The sequence below is a fragment of the Cydia splendana genome, chromosome 4, assembly GCF_910591565.1.
Source record: "Cydia splendana chromosome 4, ilCydSple1.2, whole genome shotgun sequence".
Lineage (NCBI taxonomy): Eukaryota > Metazoa > Arthropoda > Insecta > Lepidoptera > Tortricidae > Cydia > Cydia splendana.
Window position 1 is genome coordinate 2,779,644 of NC_085963.1, and position 22,898 is coordinate 2,802,541.

Genomic DNA, 22,898 nt, shown 5'->3' on the forward strand with positions numbered 1-22,898 from the left:
CATGCATAAAGCAACGATGTATGTGAAACATGATATCAACATGAAAGACTATGTAAACTTATGTGACGAAAACGACAGTCAGACGGATACAAGGCGAAAAAATCAAAGATACATGAAAATATACGGGTAGTAAAAATACACGACTCGTGTAAAACATACGCGTGATAATGATATAGGTACGTGTTGGTTATATTTTGGGTGTAGTTTACTTTTAGTTTTTTCTATAAATAAAACTAGGGTTTCGTGGATTTTTTATTTTATTTATTTCATTGCATGTTTGAGAAAAGCACTATACATACCTCGGCGGGAAAAGGGGTTGCCCGCGCTCAGACCTATCCGTCCTGTCTATATGTCTTCGGCCAGCAACCCCTTTCGTCCCGGCCTCTGTAGTAATGTACTATTAAATACAGTATAATACCCTGTTCTTTTCCCACAGCCCAACGCGCGCTCTCCGCCCAACTAACCGCATTAAGCGACGACATCGACACCAAAGCGCGTCTCATCGAACAACTAGAGTTGTCGCAACGACGACTGGCCGCGCTGAGACAGCACTACGAACAACGGCTCGACACACTTCACACGCAGATTAAGGCCACACACGCGGAGAGGGACAAAGTTTTATCCACTCTCAGTAAGTGTCTTCATTTGACCAAATATTGAAATAATGTAATGAGTATAGACATAAAGAAAGAAAGAAAGAAAATACATTTATTTACGTCAAACCAAACCAGTTAAATTCTAAACAAGACATAGATCAGATGGACGTTAAAAAGGACCCCCCACTCAGCGTAATGTCATCTTCCACCAAATTATGAAAATAAAGAACATCCTTACATTTTACTGTGTTTTAACGTGACAATAATTAAAGAAAGGCAAAAAATATTGTAGTGAAACATGTTGACGCAAATGTTAAACCTTTTGCTCTGCTCCAAATGTTACAATAAAATTATGACATTACATGACATTATCATGATAAACACAGCGACAGAAGTTGCTCCTTCAAAGAGGTAACGTAGTAGTAGGTGTAGACTACAGTGTTGTTTACCAGTCGAAAGTGACTTCAACTTTAACTTCAACATTTATTCAGCAAATAGGCCACAAGGGCACTTTTACACGTCAACATTGAATTTACATACAAGCAAAACTAATAACAATACATCAACAATTTTATAAAATACAAGTATGTAACTGCAACTACCAATTCAAACTAACGTATTACCTCTTTGGACCTTTGGTAATAGCTTTTCTCTTAGGTATGTCCAGCAAAAAGCTATTAACTCTTATCTTCCACAGCATCCCAAGCATCGCCACCCAGCGAAAAACTTAAGCGAGTAAAGGACGAGTACGAGCGCCGTCTCAGCGGCATGTCTCGAGAACTGAAGCGTCTTCAAACTGCGGCCAGAGAACATACTAGACTGCAACGGTCGCAAAGACAGACTGCACAACAAATACTTACTCTCAAGAACGAACTGCATTCGATGAAGAGAGATAAGGTACAAAGCAAAAAACAAAATATTTAGAACTTATACATAACTCGCGGTCACCACACATAGTCTCTCCCGTGCTAATTTATAGTATGTGAGCGCGACCACTTCAGTGACGCCTGCGTTTACGACTTGTACATATGTTAATAGTACATTATGATACAAGTGCGAAAAATAGGAAATTTGCAACGAGTGGCGATAAACTGTAACACGACCGAAGGGAGTGTTTTAAATCGACACGACTCGCGAATAACCTATTCGCACATGTATCGTACAACGTTTTACAGTACATATGGCCACTTGAATTTACGACATAGTTGCGTAATGTGCTAATAATCGCACTAGTGCGGTAAAGTAGCTCCATATGTACTGTAAAAATAACAACAAACGTTGAGTTGATGTAGTGTAATGCCGTTAGCGTAAAATATAACTCAGTACTGCTGCTCGCATCTTATTTTTAAGTTAACCGTATACATTATAACATGTATGTATTAATTCGTTACTTTTTTATAGGTTAAACTGATACAACGCATGCGTGAGGAGGCTAAAAGACACCAACAAGCCGAAGCGGCGAGAGCCAAAGAGGTAAAAAAAAACTAATAGTAATAAAATATTCAAGTTATTTTAAATGATAGTGCTTACTACATGCAGCAAGTATTATACGAACATGAATTTATCTTATACTCTGTATCTTTAGGTATTTAAATAAAAGTAAACAAATAATTTGTACATTTTCGGGTAGTTATAACATTTATTGGTTAACCAACCAAATACAAAACCGCCTGGATCAGTCACTGAACGACCTGACTTCAACCTACATTATTTGATCATGTAATGTTTTCATCTACCCTCAACTGGCTTTAAGGAGCCATTTGAGGGTAGATTTTGTTTACTACAGAGTATAAATCGGTGTTCGTTCACAGGTGGCGCAGCTACGGAAAGAATCTCGCAAGAATGCCAACATCATTAGGTCTCTAGAAGCTGAAACAAGATTAAAAGAACAGGTAAAAAAAACTAGGTCGATTTCTGCATCAGAATACTACCACTAAATTTGTGTTAAGTGTCGAAAAGATATTAAATAGGTGTTAAATATATTTTCTTCCCCTAAAATTGATAGAAAATACTTGCCTTCATAAGGCAGTATTAAATTTTATAAACTATCTGTATGGGTGCGGGAGTACCATCGCGCACACTGTTAACATGTCTCTGAAATCAGCCGAAAGATTTTTGCCTCTCTCCATTCCCTGAGGCGCCTGCAGAATTTCCTCCCGCTTCCGACTAAAATTATGTTGGCTCAGTCTCTTCTACTTCCACTTCTCGATTACGCCGACATTGCGTTTCTCGATCTGAGACAGGAACTGCTTGACAAGCTTGAACGCCTGCAGAATATGTGCATAAGATTTGTATTCGGTCTAAGGAAATACGATCATGTTTCTCTATTTCGCACTCAACTTAATTGGCTTCCCATCCGCCGCCGCAGGGATCTACACATTCTTTCTCTTCTTTTTAATGCTCTTTTTAATCCTTCTTCTCCTCTCTATCTTTTACAAAAATTCAAGTTTTTGGCAGATGGTAGTGGCCATCGCCTTCGATCGAGTACCAATCTTGCACTGGCAACACCTCATCACAAATCTCGTGCGTATGGTAAATCTTTTGCGGTACGAGCTGTTCAACTTTGGAATGAGTTGCCTCCCTCCTTAAGGCAATCGCAGTCCGTTGCGTCGCTTAAGGGGCAGTTAAAAAAGCTGTGGCTATCGGAGCGGAATTAACTTATTCGTGACTATAGATATTATATATTTATTTATTATATTTAACGTAGGTATTCTATATATTTGTTATATTGTTACTTCAAATTTTTATCTTATATTATTTATTCTTGCCCTCTTTTTTATAATTTTATTGACTTTCCTCTAGTCTATTGTACTCAGTGCTATATTTGTCTACCGTTCTTCTTCAATTCTCATCTACTCAAAGGTTAACTGGAAGAAATCCCTTAAAGGGATAAGTTCGCCTTTGTACTGCCTATCCTGTGCCATAAATTTGTGTTTTGTACAATAAAGAGTTTATACATACATACATACATTAACTGACAGTTCGTAAACCCTATTACAAAAGGTATAAGGTCCACTGATAGACAATTGGACAGTTGAGAGCGTTGCTGTTTGTACAGTCAGCGTCGTATAGTAGGTAGCATCCAAAGTATGCAAATAATATGGTGTACCGAACTATTTGAATACTTTGGATGCTACCTATTATATGACGCTGACTGTACTAGAGAACTTATCAATTATTATTTTGTTTATTTTGTAGGTATTAAAACGGAAGCAGGAAGAGGTGTCATTACTCCGACGGGGACACCGAGATAAGCTTAGCAGCCGGGCAGCGGGAAGACTACGCGGTACGCTTTTACATTTATTATTGCATCTTATTTCTTGTGGAGAATATCTTAGTATTACATAAGAAACTCTCTTATCATAATACAAGGTCGTCTACAGGCCATCTGGTACAAACATTAGCTGAGCCACTTTCCTGTTCAATGAGTTTGTAAGCACTATTATGTACCTATGTTCTTTTTTTTTATAAACGTCGTTTATATTTATTTATTTATTTATTTATAACTATTGGTCATGTTGGTTGAGCTTAATGCTTATTATGATCGTAATAACAGGTTATGAATTTGATTTGGATTCGTTTTTGGTATGATTTTTCAGCTGTCAACAGGTACGCAGCACCCTCAGTACATAACTTCCATGAAACTCAGACACATCTATTGATGTACCGTTTGCTTTTGGAAATTGAAAGCATATCAAATACCATTCTATGTTGACGATGAAAGTTTATACCAATAATAATAGTAATGCAAGTGGGGAAAGTATGTTATTATTTACGAGTCCCGGGATGTCTTTTATGAACCGTAGGCGAATAAAAGACACGGGACATGTAAATAATAACACTTTCACACGTACATTGAACGACGTTTTTAATACATTTGCGAAAAAATCACTTTAACACAAATATTGGTAACATGAGCATTGCACTTACAGTTACGAATTTTCCCTTGAATTTGAATGATATTGTATATTCAGCACTATAAACTACGTTCAGCGTTGATTTACATTGCCAAAAGTAATCACATTAACTCATTTCATACAAAAACACTCTTACAGTTGCAATTTAAGATAATTATTTTGATACAACTAATAAATTTCAAGTGAAAATGGCGGCCGCCGGTTTCACTTTTTAATTTTTATTTTTTTCCGTTAACGTCAGCCAACGTGGCAATGATAGTTCCATTCAGCCAAATAATAAAATTTTTGGTAGTGAAATATCGTATTTTATAACGTTTTATTTCTATAATAATAAATAAATATTTACTTTATATCGTGTAACAATACTTTTTGTACGTAATAAATGTCTAATGGCAAAATAAAAATATATAAAGTTTTTAAACATCCAAACTCTTTGGTGTGGACGTACTAGAAAAGTAAAAAGCACTAGTTCGCAAAAAACAACTTTGCGAACGCTAAACAGCTACGTAAAGTAGCACTTTTTGAGCACCTGTATTAAAATAGTTATTTGTCTTACAAGGGGGCAAAGTTGTTGTTTAACCGTTCGTGCTAATATTGATACCCGAGCAAGCGAAAGATTCCAAAATTGAACCACGAGCGTAGCGAGTGGTTCGAAAAATGGAATCTTGAGCGTTGCGAGGGTTTCAAAGCACGGGGGTTAAACAAAATTTGCCCCCGAGTGAAACACAAAATTTTTCACCACACCAACCCGAAGCAAATATTAAATGTAAAATATCAAACAAACCAAATCAAATTCAAATGAATGTTATTAAATATTTATCATCCAAAATCATCATTTAAAAGTCAATTCTACCAGCAAACATAAGAAAACAACTCAAAATTTGCATTTGATTACTTTGCCTCACATGTGAATTACTGATAGCAAAGTGCAACTTTGCTATCCGTTTTTGAAGTGCAAAGTAAGCCTTTCCGAGCTGGTGTGGTGAAAAGTATATTTCCCCCAGGCTCTCGCTCCCGCACCTCCTACCGCGAGAGCTGGGCGCGGCTCGAGGCCTGGCTCTCCCGAGCCTGCGCCGCGCGCTCCACCCTCGGCGACCTCGAGAGCGCGCTGGAAAGGCACCTGAAACAACGGGAACGGGCCAATCAGGAGGGAGACGGACCTTTACTTGAATATTTGAAGGGGGCTATAGCTGATACGCATCATCAGATCATGCAGATTGAGGTCAGTGTGAAGGATTATGAACTTTGTTGCTATAGGGATAAGTCACAAGTCTGAACGCGCTCGGCGACCTTGAAAGCGCGCTGGAAAGGCACCTTAAGCAACGGGAACGGGCCAATCAGGAGGGAGATGGACCTTTACTTGAGTATCTGAAGGGGGCTATAGCTGATACGCATCATCAGATCATGCAGATTGAGGTCAGTGGGAAGGATTTTTAACTTTGTTACTATAGGGATAAGGCAGAAGTCAGAACGCGCTCGGTGACCTTGTGAACTTTTTGAAAAGGTACCTTAAGCAGCGGGAAAACCGGCCAATCAGGAGGGAAATGGGCCTTTGCTTGAGTACTGCATGGTATAATAATATACTCCGCCTGGTACTCCATTCCGAGATTCGCGTATGACCTAACTGACACGCGCCTACGTCATCATGCTGTTTACAGGTTCTCAAACTTTGAAATGTGGGAGAATTTTAACCAACGGTGAAAATTATTTTAACGGCATTAAGTTTAAGTTATTCATGTAGAAACATAGTAAAATAAAACAAATCTAATGTATTAAATTAAACTTTATTTATCTATACAAGACAAACGTTTAAAAAACTAATTCACAGTTACATATTAATTACCAAGCTTACGACGTGAAAAGTTTGGAAAACACTGCGGCTGCTGACACTGAGCGAGAAGGAAATAACAATTAACACGCGTTCGACAAGGATGACGGTCAGGGCATGAAGTTATCTAGATCCGAATTGTCAAATGTGCACAGCGCTATCCTGTGTTGCCAGTAGTATAAACAGAATTACCCGAAAGTCTGAAATTTCTTTCGTGAATCGGAAGATATTGCTAACGAGTAATTAAAAATTACGTGTTATTGTAAAATTTAAGCTAAAATACATATAAATGAAAATTATAAAATTATAAAGAAATATTTTAACTTATTAACCATAGGTATAATGTACCCATGTAACATGTTATGTTGAAATAAAGTGGCAATGTTATTGTGACGTAGGCCCGTGTCACTCTGGGAATGGAAGACCATGTTTTATTAGACCATGAGTACTGTATAGGGTATTTGACTACTAGTCAAATCAGTTTCTTTTTTCGAATTGTCAAAACGATTATGCTACTATGGAATTTATATGAAACACTAGCATGTGACGTCACAATCAAATTACATACTTATACTTTATAGTTATATACGGGTTTTAAAATAGAAAATGTGTTTAAAATATCGTTTCTCTATTTATTTTCTGGTGCTTTATTTCATGCATGATGTAAAATAAATTAATTTAAATACAGTCTTAAAGGTGTTATAGCTGATACGCCAAATTAAGTTACTAATAACAAATTTACTACACAAATTATTTTTTACAGGAAGAAAACGACGAGAACGAGCTCCCCCGTCTATTAGAACAAATAGATTGCGCAGAAGCAGGCCGCTACGCTCTCTCGCGATTGGCAGGCCTAGCGCTCCAATACGCGCACGACGCCACCCGACACCAGCAGGCATTAGCCGATGCAAGGGCACAAGTCGCACAGGCAAGTTGAACCTCATTATATGGTTAATAAAGTCGAATCTTCCAGGAGTAATTCATGAGACACTCGCGAGGAAAGTTTGTTGTGCGCTAGATGTAGCTGTTGTTGTCGAAGCGATTTCTGCATCGCGCTAACGATATGTAGATGTAAAGTCCCTAAGTAGTGGGAAAGGCGGTTGGATAATGTGTGAAATTTAGTTATCTGCCTCGCTCGAATATGAGTGATAGAGAGGTTAAATAACGAAATTTCGTTTTTTTTTTATTTGCGGTACACGTCCAGATTGTGACGGATAGTGGTAGGGGCGCCCAAATAAAGTTATTCGGCTTTGTAATTAGTAGCAAAGTGTTTGCCCTTGCCTGATAAAACCCAACTTTATCAACAGATGGAAGAAAGCGCCGAGCGAGCGGCAGCGGCGATGCGAGCGGTGGGCGACCACAACCTGAACCCGTGGGGCATGGGCGCCGGCGCGCTCGCTGCTATGTTAGCGCGCGTATCATCAGGCACGAGTACGAGATCCGTGTCGCCGGTGGACGGGTAAACTTATCCATATTAGGGCTCGCGGTCGTGTCCGGGTTTCGTGTACACGTGTTCGGTACCCGTGTACACGGCGAAACGGACCTTAAATACACGCGGGCCTAACCCGTCCTTGGCGTGTAGCGGAGATTGACTTAATGTATAAAGTTTTAAATAAAACAAAGATTCACTTCAGCTCTGATTGTTTAGCAGTTTTATTTTTCGGATGTTCAATGTGATTGATATGTGTTGTACGAATTTAATTGATTTTTCACCTCAGCAGCTCTAACTAGGGTACTTTGCTACTTAAAAACAGTGAGCAAAATATGATTTTGCTAAAGGAAAATATAACATATTCCGTTCGTGGTAGTTTAGTTTTAGTTGTCAAGCGGACCCCAGGCTCCCATGAGCCGTGGCAAAATGCCGGGATAACGCGAGGAAGAAGAAGTTCGTGGTAATTTCAGTAAGAATAACTATCTACTTTTGTATTAGATAATCATTTAGGTTTACTTTAATTATCAAAAAACTACATCATTAAGGAAATGAAATACCTATAAATGAAGTCAATGATTACTAAGATATTGTTAATTTTAATTTTATGATTATTGAAACAAAGTGTACTTACCTACCTATTATTGACATTACCAATCAATCCAGTAAAACTGCAAAGTAGGTAATCGAATCTTCCTAACCTCCCACATATTCAATCGTATGTCTTCATAGCACGAATCTCCGCTACACGAGAATGAAGGGTCGAACCGGCGGGTATTGTATTGTATTGTAGTTCGGGCGATTTTCCGCAACTCGACGTCTTGCGCCTATTTTGCGTGATAGGGGGTGGACTAGTCTTGCCAGCCCAGCTCCTCGAGGAATCCTATCAGACCTTTGATGTTGAGTAGGACCTCGGGGAGGTCACTCGGGGATCCGAGATGTTTTGCCCTGTATGGGGCCAATCCGCTGCATTCCAACACCACGTGAGAGGCTGTTTCTTCTTCCTCCATGCATCCACGGCATAGGGGACTGTCTGTGACACCTGTTATAAAAAGATGTTTGTTAAAAAGTCCATGACCTGTTATGACACTGGTTACCATACTCAGTCGAACCTTTCCTAGTTGAAGGAGCGCCCTTGTGAGCTTACCGTTCATGCTCGGCATGGCTTGCTTGGCCTGTCTGCATCCAGTTTGGTTTAGCCAGTGTTCTGTGTGTAGTTTCCCTGTACGTGCCAGCAGCATTGAGCGTACCTTACTAAACGGTATCGGGAGGATCGGTTCCGGGCCAATCGCCCCCGCACCCGATCCTTGTCTGGCGAGCTCGTCCGCGGCGTCGTTACCTCGGGATCCACTGTGTCCTTTGATCCATTGTAAGGTGATCTTATTGTTCTGACATACCTCCATTAGTCGTTCGTGGCATTCGTGTATAAGTTTGGATGTGACTATATGGCTTTTTAGGGCCATTAAGACTGCTCTACTGTCGGAGAGTATGCGGATGGAGGATCCTACTACCTTCCTTGCAGTGATGGCAGCCGCCGCGTTAATGATGCCCATGCACTCAGCCTGGAATACCGAGTTATGGGCTCCTAGCGGAGTGGTGATTGACATGTTCAGGTCTTCTGAAAAGGTTCCAGAGCCTGATCCGCTGTCTGTTTTGGACCCATCAGTGAAGATTCTCAGCTCCCGGGGATTGAGTCCTTCGTAGTTGTCGTCCTCAAATAATTGTATTTTGTACCTTTTGTCAAAGATGGCTTGTTTGTGAATTCGATCCGTGCCCGCCATGAGCACTGGAAATTCGCTGTATACTTTTTCCAGGCATGCTGTGTGAAGAGCTCCTGTGGTGTTAGACCATATATTGAGGGTTCGTAACCTTACCGCTGAGAGACTGGCCTCTTGTTGTATGTGTAGGTGCAGCGGTGAAAGGTTTAGCATGACCTCCATGGCTGCAGTCGGAGTGGACCTCGTGCAGCCAGTGGTGGCCGAGCATGCGAGCCTCTGGAGTCTTTGTAGCTTGTCTCGTACGTTGCCTAGGTTTGTTCTTGGCCACCAAACCAGAGCACCGTAACAGAGTAGGGGGCGGATTATAGTCTTATAGAGCCAAAGGGTAATTTTCGGGTTGAGTCCCCACCTCCTACCAATCATCCTTCTGCACTGCCAGAAGACTACTCCCGCCTTGTCTATGCGTTTGTTGATGTGATTGTTCCAGTTGAGTTTACTGTCGAGCGTTAGCCCTAAGTACTTAACTTCATCGGTCAGCTGTAGCTCAGTCTGGAAAAGTGTTGGTCTGGTAAAGTTGCCAAGTGCCCTTTTATTGGTGAACATTACCATTTCTGTTTTGGTGGGGTTAACTGATAGGTCAAAATCTCTACACCAGCGTTCTACGATCCGAAGAGCTGCCTGGGTGAGGTCGCATACTGTACTGGCAAATTTACCCGATATTAATATTGCCAGATCATCAGCGTAGCCTATTGTGTAGAAGTGTTCCTCGTTCAGTTTGGTTATGAGGTTGTTGACTACTAGGTTCCACAACAGAGGTGACAGAACTCCCCCTTGAGGGCATCCTCGCACCGCCGCTACGGCCTGCGGTTCACCTACATACCTTATTGTCCTTTGATTTAGCATGTTCATGATCCACTTTACTAGTCCGGGTTCAGCGCCGTGGCTTTCCAAGGCGTTCCCTATACTGGAAAAGTGAGTCTTGTCAAAAGCGCCCTCTATGTCAATGAAAGTGCCGAGGCACATTTCTTTGCCGTGGATGGCCCTCTCAATGCGGCTTACAACCATGTGTAGAGCCGACTCCGTAGATTTACCTGAGCTGTACGCGTGCTGGTTGTTGTGCATCGGTATGTTCTTTAGCGCTCGGTCCCTCAGGTCCCTGTCGCACAGTTTTTCCAAGGTCTTCAGCAGGAATGATGTGAGACTGATGGGCCTAAAGGATTTGGCAGCTGTGTAGTCGTTCTTACCTGGTTTAGGTATGAATACCACATTTACATCTCTCCATCTCCTGGGCACGTACCCCCAGGCTAGGCAGGCTGCCATGATGTCGGTCAGGGTTTCCTGGATGAGTCCTAGACCCCACTGTAGGAGAGCGGGGAAGATCCCATCCGGACCAGCCGCCTTGAAGGGATGGAAGCTGTCTATGGCCCACCTGAGTTTCTCAGCGGTGACGACTCTGTGCGCCATTTGCCAGTTGTTGTCCGTTGTACTGTATTCCTCGTCCTGCTGATCTGCATCGGCGAGACTTACGCATCCTGGAAAGTGAGTTACCAGGAGAAGGCGTTGGGTCTCTGCAGGGCTAGATGTGTATGTGCCATCGGGTTTACGCAGTGAGCCCAATTGTGATGTGGGCTTGTGCGCTAAGGTTTTCCTTACCCGGTTGGCGTGGTCAAGTGTTTCAATGCTGCTGCAGAAGTTCCTCCATGACAGGGATCTCCAGTACCGCAATCTCTTTTTGTACCTGGCCTTGGCTTCGTAGTAGTTATCCCAGTCCACCTCAGCCGTTGTGTTCATGGCCCTGTTGAAGAGTCTTCTGGTTTTCCCCCGGAGTCTCTCCAGTTCTGGGCCCCACCACTGGTGACCCTTTATGGCAGTCTTTGCCGGTGGTTTTAAGGGGCACGCCTTGTGGTAGCTGTCTACGAGGGTATCAGTTAAGATATTTACCTGCTGTTCTATCTGAGCCGGTTCCCGAAGGTCATCCCTCGGTGGAAGCCGGTCAAGGCTTTCCCCTAGGACCTTCCTAAAAGTGGCTCGGTCCGTTTTCCTGGGATTCCTCCGGGCGGTTGGTGTGTCTCTAGATGCTAGTAGATTGAAGCGAATCCATCTATGGTCTGAGCAGGAGGCCTCCTGGGAGACTTGCCATCCCATAATTAGTTCACTGACCTCCTCCGAAGCCAGAGTCAGGTCGATAATCGTCCTGCATCGTTTGTTTACAAATGTTGGTTCAGCGCCTATATTTAGAATGTTTAGATTAGTAGTCACAAGATATTCAACAAGTGTCTTACCTCTGTTGTTGCTGGTCTCCATTCCCCACAGTGGGTGGTGTGCGTTGGAGTCGGCCCCGATGATTATTGCGAGGCCTGATCTCTCGCAGTGGCTGACCAGTCGTTGTAGTTCGGCAGGCGGTGGCTCGTCCTCTCCGGGCATGTACGCCGAGGCGAGGACTAGGTCGCGACAGCCTGTTGGCAGTGGAACTTGTAGTTTAATCGCACACAGGTCTCTGGAACAGAATTCAGTGAGCGGTTGTGCAATAATATTGTTAGTAGTTAGGATACATGCCCTAGGGACGGCATGTACCGTGGAGTAGTAGAGCTTACCTTTCGTGTCGGACAGCCCGCGTATGTATCCATTGCCCGCCCATGGTTCTTGTAGGAGGGCAACGGCTGTTGGCAAACCTACCAGGCAGCGTCTGAGTTGGGCCGTAGCGGCCACGCTGTGCTGGAGGTTTGCTTGGATGACACTAGTTGGTGTCCATGTTGTCGGTGGTGGGGGCGGCATCTTGCATCTCCCCTCCCTCCTTGAACATGTCGGCCAACCCCGACACTATCCAAGCCGACAAGTCCTCACCCTCGGATGATGACCCGGCTGGTCCCTCACCAGTGCCAAGGAGCTCATCCTCCGAGAGTTCGGGTATCGTCGGCTTGGGTAGAGGCAGGGGGGCAACTTTCTCCCCGGAGACAGACTTGCTCTGCTCGGAGGTGCCCGCGGCCTGTTCGTTGGGGACCTGTACTCCCGTTACCCTTAGGGTGGAACCTTGCAGGGTGGGAGGCTGGTCCAGGTATTTGCCTCCGGGACCCCTGAACCTGAGGTAGACATTGCCCACCCCACAGTTCAGGGATCTCCCCCTCTCCATGAAGGCGGGGACGAGGTCTTCGGGGATTGTGAACTCGACAAACCACCCCTGGTCTTGCCGTAGTATTTGTATAATGGACCAAGACCCGACCTTGGCCCATTCGTTCTGGTACCTTAGTCCGTCAGCTGCCTGACGGACGTCTTCCCAGGACGAGTTATTAATGTTGGGTATTAGGAGCCCGCACTTAATTCTCCTTGCCATCTCCGACTGGCGAACCGCCTTAAGGGAGATGTCTGGCAGGGTTAGGGCCTGGACACATCGCTGAGACCAGGCGGCCGAGTATTCGTCTTCTGCGAAGACCCTCAGCTGCCCCTCAGCGAAGATGGGCTTGCCCTTGAATTTGGGTGGCCTGGCTCCTACGAGGTTTCTCCTCGCCTCCTCCACGATTGCTTGGTGCAACCCGCGGAGGATGGCGTTGGAGTGGTCAGCGGTGATCTTCCCCGACTTCGCGTCAGTAATGACGATCGTCAGGTCAGATGCCGCTGCTTGTGCGTACGACAACGGTTGGCTTGGGCTCACTAGTCGCTGCTTTTTGTTGTCTCCTTGCGGGGAGAAGGACTCATCTCGCATCCTTTTAGCAGCGGCTCGTGCGAGCTTACCAGGTCGTCGTTTGGAGGGATCTGCGGCCGAACCCGTAGGGCTGTCGCCCGACGTTCCAGCCTTAGGGGGTAGGGTGGAACCTTTTCCCTTCGGCGGAGGCCTGGCAGCAGCAACCTGCTTGTTCGGCGCCGGTTTGGGTGCCGGCTTCTGGGAAGCCTGCACACCCACACCGGTTGCAGAGTGTGTCGGTGTTGGTGTGTTGTCCAGTTGCTGCTCTCGCGCTAGACGAGCTGCACGCCTCTGGTTCTTGTTTTTCTTCTTCTTCTTAGCCACCCCACCTTGACGTTTAACAGGGGGGGGTGGGTTAGAGGAAGAAGAATTCACAGGTCTGGCAGGGTGAGGCTTCCCAGCAGGGGGTCGCTTCTTGGACCTTCGGTCCACTACCTGCCAGTCCTGGAAGGGGTTTGGGCCGGTCTGCTCCCCAGATGAACTGGGTTGCGGACGGGCCGGGGTTTCGGTCTGACGCACTGTCACTGGAACAGCTTGTCTCGCCTGTGTGGCTTCACCATTAGCGATGGACGCTGCTGGATCAGCTTGGGGTTTTTCGTTAGACCTGGTATCCATAGTTCGTAACGATTAACTTCATCCTCATCGGCTCCCACCCTACAAGGGCCCACACCTTGGGAACGCTTACACACACATATAAAAGGTGCTTTCAGTCGTTAGGACACCGACTCGGGTATAGAAGTGAGAAGTTGGCTAGTTGCGCGACATCGGAAATGTGTGAAGGTGGGACGTAGGGTCGTCCAGGTCAGACGCCCTCCGCCCGATTCACCTAAACGCACTTCCTCAGCATGGCCTTTCACCACCGCATCAGCAGCCGAAACTGCCTCTGCGGCCCTCTCACTTCTCGCCGTGAGCCCACCTACGGTTCCTCACTTGACCATTTCCCGGACTGTGGCTAGTAGCCCGGGCTACCGTTTTGCCCGAAATTAGGGCCGAAGCAGACGTGTTACCACGCGGGTTGGCAATGGCTCAATCCCCAGGATCCCGTCATCCTTGCGTACGGCGCTCTACTGTGCAGGTCCTAGCACAGGTAGGTTATGTATAGGTCGTCAGTAGTAACCTACACCTACTGACAACACCAGTGTGGATGTTAGCCGCCACTAGAAAGAGGCACGAATGCCAGTCGCTAGTGACGTTGCCCAGGATGGACCGGGGGTGACAGACGGACCTTTGGGCAGGCCGGAGCCCACCCAAACTTCCCCCTGTCTCCCGCTCGGGGAGGTCATCACACCACTCCACCCCGAACCGGCGGGTAAATAAGATCCGTTATTTCGTGTATCCGTGTACACGGGTACCCGTTTAAACGTTTCCGAATCCGGGCGGGTTCGTGTAGTTCGGGTTCTTTAGCCCGGCGGGCTTAAGAACACGGGTACCCGTGTCAGCGTGTAACACGTGTATCGGGAGCTCTAATTCATATCATGCTACGATGTCTACAAAACACATTAATCGTTTTTCAACGCTGTGATTTTCTTTAAGATTGTCATAAAATCGGTACCAATTTTCTTACACCGGTTCGGACAGTGGGTGCACTCAGTCGCTCGCTATGGAAACTAACCTTGCAGAAACCATGCGGAGTATATAGGGAAGGCACGTTTGGGTTGGGAACAAGAGTGGTCGCTGAAAATGTTCTATATCTTGGAAATTAAGTTACTGTTACTTGCTTTTTCATGTAATTTTTATATTGTGTGACATACATCGGCCTCAATTCAATACTTGATTTAGAAATACTAGTTACCCTTGTATCACGAATGATATTATATTTCCAGTTCGTTCCTCGAGCGGCCGGTGGTGGCCACGAACGGCGCGCGCGAGTCCCACACGGCGCCGGCCTCGCCGCCGGATGACAATAGGAACTCACCCTTCCAACGAAACACGTAAATATAAATAAATATTATGGGACATATTTACACAAATTGACTAAGCCCCACGGTAAGCTCAAGAAGGCTAGTGTTGTGGGTACTCAAACAACGATATATAAATACTTAAATACATAGAAAAACAACCATGACTCAGGAACAAATATCTGTGTCATCACACAAATAAATGCCCTTACCGGGATTCGAACCCGGGACCATCGGCTTCATAGGCAGGGTCCCTACCCAATAGGCCAGACCGGTCGTCAAAAAAAAATTATAGTATAAGTACTCGCTTTTACAAGGGAATGGAAACGGGTAATGAATAAATCGAATTAATTATACTTTCATTTTAAAACAGTATGGAAAACTCCACGTTTAAAATGGCTCTAACGAACAGCGTATATTCACCTGGCACAGTATACCTATATGGCCAGATGTAGTATAACAATTGCCCTGTTTATAACTCTGTATCTTTAGGTAATTAAATAAAAGTAAACAAAATCTACCCTCAAACGGCTCCTTAAGCCAGTTAAGGGTAGATGAAAACATTACACGATCAAATCGTGTAGGTTAAAGTCAGGTTGTTCATCAGTGACTGATCCGGGCGGTTTTGTAATTGGTCGGTTAACCAATAAATATTTGTTTACCTTTATTTAAATACCTAAAGATATACTGTAGCTACGGGACCGAACGACACCATCTATTTAAACTGTTACATTTTTAGTTAGGTATTACAATAATTTACACTACTTTCATATCATATTATTCCTTTCTTTGTGGTTATTAGTCATGTTCATATTTCCTATCTTTTTTTTCAGCGGTCGACGGGGATCCGTGCGACTTCGTGACCTAGGCGTGTATGGCAGTGAAAACGTAGAAGCAGACGTCATGACACAATCGTTATACGAGCCTGTGTCCCCAAAGCCCATACCGCTAAGTCGCGTGCCCAGTGCGCCGGGCAGCTTAAGGTAAATTGCACTTTATGTTTAACTATTTAGACTCGATTTTACAACAAAATTGATCGAGCCATAAAGCTCTATAACGAACCCAGTGCGTCATCTTGACGTAAATTACATCTTATGTACACTACAGTAAAGTCGACTATTCAACTTTATAACATATACATACATCGATCGAAAGTATTATAAAATCCCATCATGACTTAAAAAACTAATAGAAACAATGTCAATAAAATGATATAATAAATCTCAATAATAGAGTATAAAATATTTCACGCAGCGATACAATTGCAAATGATTCGGGTCCGAAGCGTGCAAGTGTAAGGTAAACTGTATCTTTATTCATTGGACGTAAAGCTTAAATTTTAATGTCAGCACTATTGTCAATTAAAGCATTTTTTGACCACGTAGTCTATGTCATTTAATTGTATTGTCTTCATTCTTAACACACACACACACGGGCATAAAGTTATTCTAAAATATTTGTTAGTACGTATGTGATACACAGAGTAATAAAATAGGCCCAGAATGTCAAAAGTATACGTTACACTTCCACACAAATGTGCTCTGTCTACACACACTGTGACGTCACGCACATTTCCAGAGGGCTGCAGCCAATCGCGTCGCCGCTCACGTCACGGCGGGCCCCGCCCCCCGAGAGCCCTCGGCCAATCAGGAGGCAGCACAGCTTGGCCAAGCCGGCATCATTGTACGTATCTTATTTTTTATTGTGACTCTCGTAGCACAGTTTTGTTATGGAACTGCAGTGGCTGTTATATTTCGCTGTGTATTTCTTATTTGGTATTTTAATTCTTTCACATCATAGACATCGGAATACTAAATGAACTGTAATGTCGGCTGTACACACAAGAGACACCGAGACAGACTGAGAACGAGTGTGTACCTAGTAGGCACTCGAAAAACCTATAAATCGACATCCATGACGACTTTTATGACAAAGTGCATGGCAGACATCTTGGATTCCAAAATGGTCATTATTTTCGAAACCGGCACTCCCTAAAACCTATAAATCGACACCCATCTCGACTTTTATGACAAAGTGTTTGGCTGCCATCTGCACGCGAGACATCTTTATTTTTTTTGGGTACAAAAATGACCCCCTGTCAACTTTCAATCGAGATTTAATCGAAAATGTATTCTAATAATATTCAGATTAATTCAATTTCAATCGTATGTTAAGTCGAATAACTTAATCGCGATTAACTTTTTTATTAGATTAATTAGTCGAATAATATGTTAATCCATTAATGCCTATCTCTGGTACCTACATCCTGCTCTCTTCTCGTCTCGCTCTTCCTTGTCTCGTCTCGCGCTTCTCCGAGGCTCTCGACGAGTGTGTACAGCCGACATTACAGTTCATTTATTACAAAACGTATGGGGCACTACAACGCCGTCTAATTAAGCTTCGCAGTTGCATCATTTTAATACTAGTTTTAGTATTCTTTTGTCTTTTTGAACCACATTTGAACAATGGATGGATATATAGAAATCGATTATACGCGATGGTAAATTATAATTTTATTTATAATTTCAATTTGTATTGCAGTTCTATAGAAAAATTATGCTACGAAATAAAACGATTCATTAAATAAATCTGGTCCACTTTGCCAACTGTTACGCCAAGCATTCCAGTACCATTGTCTACACCTGACCATTCCTAAACCGTATTGCAACGGAATAAAGTCTATAATTGGTTACTAAAGTGTTTTGCTGTTACAATTTGCAATGTTGGGCAAAGTGCGAATAGGGCTTGAAATGTAGCGGGAAACTCGCTTGGTAACTTATGCATGCTTCTTAAAAAATATAACAAAAGAGCGGCCGGACGGTATCGGCCTGTCAGTTGTTCGGAACTGTCAGAATTTTGTTCTAACTGACAGGCCGATACCGTTCGGCGGACTTAATCAGTGGACCCCTTTAGATAGCCGACGTTTTGTCAAACCATAAGCGAGGGTTAGAATACCAAGAACTTGCATGCAATTTTCATTATATTGCGGTTTCTGATCAAACTTGAATGCAACCTTAGTAGTCGGCAATGTAACGTAAAATTGCATGCAAATTCTTGCTAGTCTAAACCTCGCTTTAGACTTAACAATATAGCTACCGAATAATATTTTTTTGTGTCAAAAAACTCAAAAACGACAATTTCTGAAACAAATATTGGAACGATAGTTCACAAATATGACTAGTGCGAAAGTTACCAAGTTTGTATTATATGTGTACCTGTCATGTAGTATGCATGTTAGTCTGTATGTCGGAAACCTGTGTGCATGGTACACTGCTTGGGTATATGTGTAATGTAGTATGGGTGTAGATTTCTACTTGCGCCTCGGATGTTTTTATGTCAAGACTTTTTAAAGCATTAACATTTCTTTTATCATATACATTGTAGAATAATAATTACATATCTTACTTATGAGCATGAATGTATCGAAAATATAGTAAAAATACGAATAATACATAAGTATAACCTATGAAAAAGCAGTAGTCTGAAGCGTTAACCTCATAAGGCCGACGTCCATTACAATGTACACTCAGTTTCAATCTAATTTGATCCTTACAATAACCGAATTAAGTAGCATTTCTTTTGTTTCATTGTTTTCTAAAACAAGCGAAAGTCACCCTAATCTTTTATACAACAAGGTTCAAATTAAAAATAGGGAAATTTTGTATGGTGAGCTATTACGAGGTTAATATTGGAATTTACTTATGTTATTACAGTCAGTCGGCAGTGAGAAAGAATATATCTACAAGATTTGAGCCAATTTACTCGTATGTAAAGTTGTACTATTATTCGTAAAGTTTATTTTCATGTTATTTGTATTAAGAATCACGAGCTCTTTCGATCCTAATAGGAAAAAGAGTGCCCCTAAATATCCATGTCTACGTGTTTTGTTCTTTCCATCCCGTTACCGTCATGCAGTCTACAAAAAGTGGTAGCGGAATGGAAAATAAATCAAGGCACTTTTTCTCTTCTATTAGGATCGAAAGAGCTCGTGATTCTTAGTAGATATAACATAAAAATATCCAAATCAAATAAAGAGCTTTGTGTATAACTTTAAATAACTTGGCCCACTTATGAGGTTATGTTTAAATTGTTGCAATAAGTAATGACATGAAGACATAACTGGCGATTAGAGTTTATATTCACATAAGGATGACACTTTTCTGAGCTGTTCAAGCTAGAGCTAGTCAAAAAACGTGCTAGTAGTCGAAGTATATTTTACTCTTAAAGTAAAACAGTGCTAAGACTGCTGAGGTGTACAGTCGACATCAGATATATCGGAGCGACCAAGGTGCTCAAAAATATCTGAACACTCACTCTAACGCTATAGAGGCGTGTTCAGATATTTGTGACCACCTTGGCCGCTCCGATATATCTGATGGCGACTGTCTTGTAACAACAACGAAAACTACCAGATCAGCATTTAAAAGCTTAAAGGAATATATTTTTATTTTCTGGTGTAAGTGTGTACATACAAATATGTACGAGTATAGTCAGTCGTTTAACCAGTAAAATAATTCCATAGATACAAAATGTTGTACTCAATTGGCGGAATGACCAATACCTACACGTGTTTCTTTTCGTGTGTACTTTTTAGATCCAGAATAAGAAGATTTTCTATCTTCCCGTTGATTCATCACATTGTTCAAAACATTTTTTTGGAGAGTAATTACATATTGGTCTGTTTTCGTATGTCAAATACCTCAGCACATTCGCTTGAATTGGTTACAATGCAAAATATCACGATCGTGCGCTTAATAATTTCAGAAACAGTCTAATTTTCTAAGTCTTTTTTGTATATTTATAAAATAATTTAATGTTTAAATATATACTATACTTTGAATGAGATAGGTAATATTATTTTCTAATAACTTGCAATAAACGATTACGATTATGAACGCACGATCGTGTATTACCGTGGTGGTCGGGTAAACTGGGTGAAGTTGGCACGGGGCTCAAGCGTGTGCTTGCTTGCAGCCTGCTGACCGACCTGAACATAGTGGAGGACTGAGGACCGGCACAGAGGACGCACGTAGCAAAATGTACATTATGTGTTAACCGCGCTGCATGACGTTGCTTACACACACTTATTTCTATTTCGTGTAAAATAATTCGCTTACAGATGTAGTGAACAATCTTTTAGCATCGTATTTTTTCCAAAATGTTCGTATTTATCATTCTACTTCAGTCAACCTCAGTACTGAGACGTCTGAGACTGACTGAAATAGCATAACACGTTTGTGCGTTTCCGTGAAAATACGATGGAAAAGGGTTATTCACTTATACATCTGTAATCTCACAACTAGTCCATAATTCGAGTTCATTTGCCTAATACGTAGTCTTCGTATTATAATAGATGGTGGGTTTACTTACATATTAGAATAATAAAAAATAATATATTTTCTAGGTACAAAGTAAAATTAATACTTTTATGGGAGAGAGGGTATTGGATACACAATAAATTGTAACCATTTTTACTAGTCTAAAAAGAGATAATAAAGGTAATGTAGGTTTTTAAAAACAATTACTAATGTCTGGAACGTAAGGAACCGTAAGAAGTGCCATTATAAAAAAGAATCCTTATCTCCATCGTTTTTTACCCGTATGTGAGGGTATATATCTTTCGCGTCTTCCTAAAGTCTTACATTAAGTAGGCAATACATATTATTAATTCATTTTTTTTACCAACATACGATGCTAACCAGTGTAGTGTGCAGGCAACGTATTTTGCAGATATGTTAATATTAGTCTTACTAATCAACCCAAAGGAGAATTGTACAGCTTGAAGCGTAAATATTGCATATTCTTTGTTGTAATATAGTTTAGTAGCCAATTTCCATCTACGCCTGCTAGAATTAGGAATATTAAAAGCTTTAACTTTTCATGAATTTTCGCTGTAAAACTTTCTACAGGTGACAATTAGCTAGTGTAAATGATAATAATATAATATTTAATTTACAAATTTTGTTAATAAATCTTTTAATTTATAACTATTTAAGTACTAAAAGTTCTAATAGATTTAATTTGAGACGGATGATGACAAGATTGTACTAAAAAGTCACTCGAATCATAATTATTTAAAATAAGAATTAGCTAACTAAGCTAACATTTTTAATTAACGTTCTTGAGAAACCTTAAGTTTCATCCATTTAGTAGCAACACAATTGTAGTAGCAACACAATTGCTTTTTTTTTTCGAAATACCTAGTTATTTTTGTTTCAATACTCACTGTTTATCGTAGCGTGTAGATGTAGAACTGTGGTCTTGTCTTCTTTCACTTGTCAGATAAAGTCAATGGCGTAGATTGTACATTGGAAATTTAAGCCGGTTACACACCACAACAATTTATCGTACAGATTTAAATTCGCAGTCCTTTTGCATAGTCTTGTAAACGTGTTTAAGGTAAATCTTTGCTGATTATTTCGTTAAAGTTGCGACTAATCAGGGCCATCATACTACGCAAAACTGTGCAAAAGGACTGCACAGTTAAATCGTTGTGGTGTATAGCTGACTTTATAGAAGTATGTAACGTCACAATGTAACCCTAGCTTTAACGAGGCAGCTATGTGTACTATAACTGTAGTAGGCATGTATATATAGACATTAATAAACAGTTGAAGTAAGCTTGTTTTTGTTTGCATCTTGCATGGCGCACCCTTGCATGCTTGATTTTGTACCTTAATGTTATAGACTGAGAGGCGATACTTGGATACTTGGAATTTGTGTACATTTTAAATAGTTGTAGTTCACAGTTTGTGTTTAAATAGCACTGTTTTTGTATTGTACTTGAAAAATCCAGTTTTGAGATTGTTTTCATGCACGTAGCGTAGCGACTATATTTCTTACATAGGTGTGTATTAATTAGGTTTAGTTACTTTATTATTTTACACATTTTGTTAAAATATATAAGACGTTTCTAATTCTATGACTATTGAGTATATCAAAAGTAAAAGCCTCTGCATAACATTTTAGTAGTTTTCTTTGAATAACGAAACGCATGTAATATAATTAATTAAAATTAGTCCGGGGGTAAGTCATGTATGTGTTTTTGTTCAATCATACCACGTGTGTTGCTTTTGTTACCAACATAGCTACATAACATGTCAAAGCTACTTGTGGTGTTCATTCCCATGTTTTCATTAATTTGTCAGATTTACGGCTTATATCCACAAGACAATCAATTCAGTATAAATTCAATCATATTTGTCATATAATAATTTAAATTTCATTTATTAGGTATAATAATGACATTCGCTATTAGGTACTTCATCAGAGCATCAGAACGTACATCTCATAAGAATATTTGGTTAATAGGTACATCAATTATTTACATATTTCGCCAAAATTGTTATTATTCAAGTTTTTCTTCGACTTTCGTCCCTTAAGAAAACTCTGTACAGATTACCTATAACTAAAAATTTTTGCCTCTTGTCAAAAATATCATACTCTAATAAAGGCTTAGTAATAAAAAATACTGCATTCCTAAGAATAAAGGGATTTACAGACCAAAAAAATATTGAATACTATACTTAGAAGCAAATGAGACCATAAAGTTGTGAGCAAATCATAGGGATACTTCTGTGGTTCCCTTTAAGCCCGTGTTCATGTTTACATACCCCATTTTGCTTGCTTCCCTAACGCTTCGACTAACACAGAGAGGCGAGCGTCGACACGCCGCCCGCGTCGCCTGGCGCCGCGAGACGTGCACGAGACGACGACGTTTTCCTGCGACTGGCTCCGGCGTCAAATGAAGCTCCGATGGGAACAGTCAAGGAGATCGCACCTAAGGTGAGCGTCGAAAACCACTCGTATTTATTTCTGAACTCACTTGGTGGT

General features: G+C 41.6%; 1 protein-coding gene across 1 annotated transcript in view; it reads left to right on the forward strand.

Annotated features, from left to right (window-relative positions):
- The window catches only part of LOC134789728 (kinesin-like protein KIF21A), a 121,038-nt gene that overhangs the window by 92,687 nt on the left and 5,453 nt on the right, over positions 1-22,898 (forward strand). The window contains exons 11-22 of the mRNA XM_063760360.1: positions 437-631; positions 1,294-1,493; positions 1,998-2,069; positions 2,408-2,488; positions 3,795-3,882; positions 5,518-5,735; positions 7,105-7,269; positions 7,649-7,800; positions 14,991-15,098; positions 15,899-16,048; positions 16,644-16,748; positions 22,718-22,850. Of these exons, the coding sequence (XP_063616430.1) occupies positions 437-631; positions 1,294-1,493; positions 1,998-2,069; positions 2,408-2,488; positions 3,795-3,882; positions 5,518-5,735; positions 7,105-7,269; positions 7,649-7,800; positions 14,991-15,098; positions 15,899-16,048; positions 16,644-16,748; positions 22,718-22,850 (1,667 nt within the window). The remainder of the gene's footprint in view (positions 1-436; positions 632-1,293; positions 1,494-1,997; positions 2,070-2,407; positions 2,489-3,794; positions 3,883-5,517; positions 5,736-7,104; positions 7,270-7,648; positions 7,801-14,990; positions 15,099-15,898; positions 16,049-16,643; positions 16,749-22,717; positions 22,851-22,898) is intronic.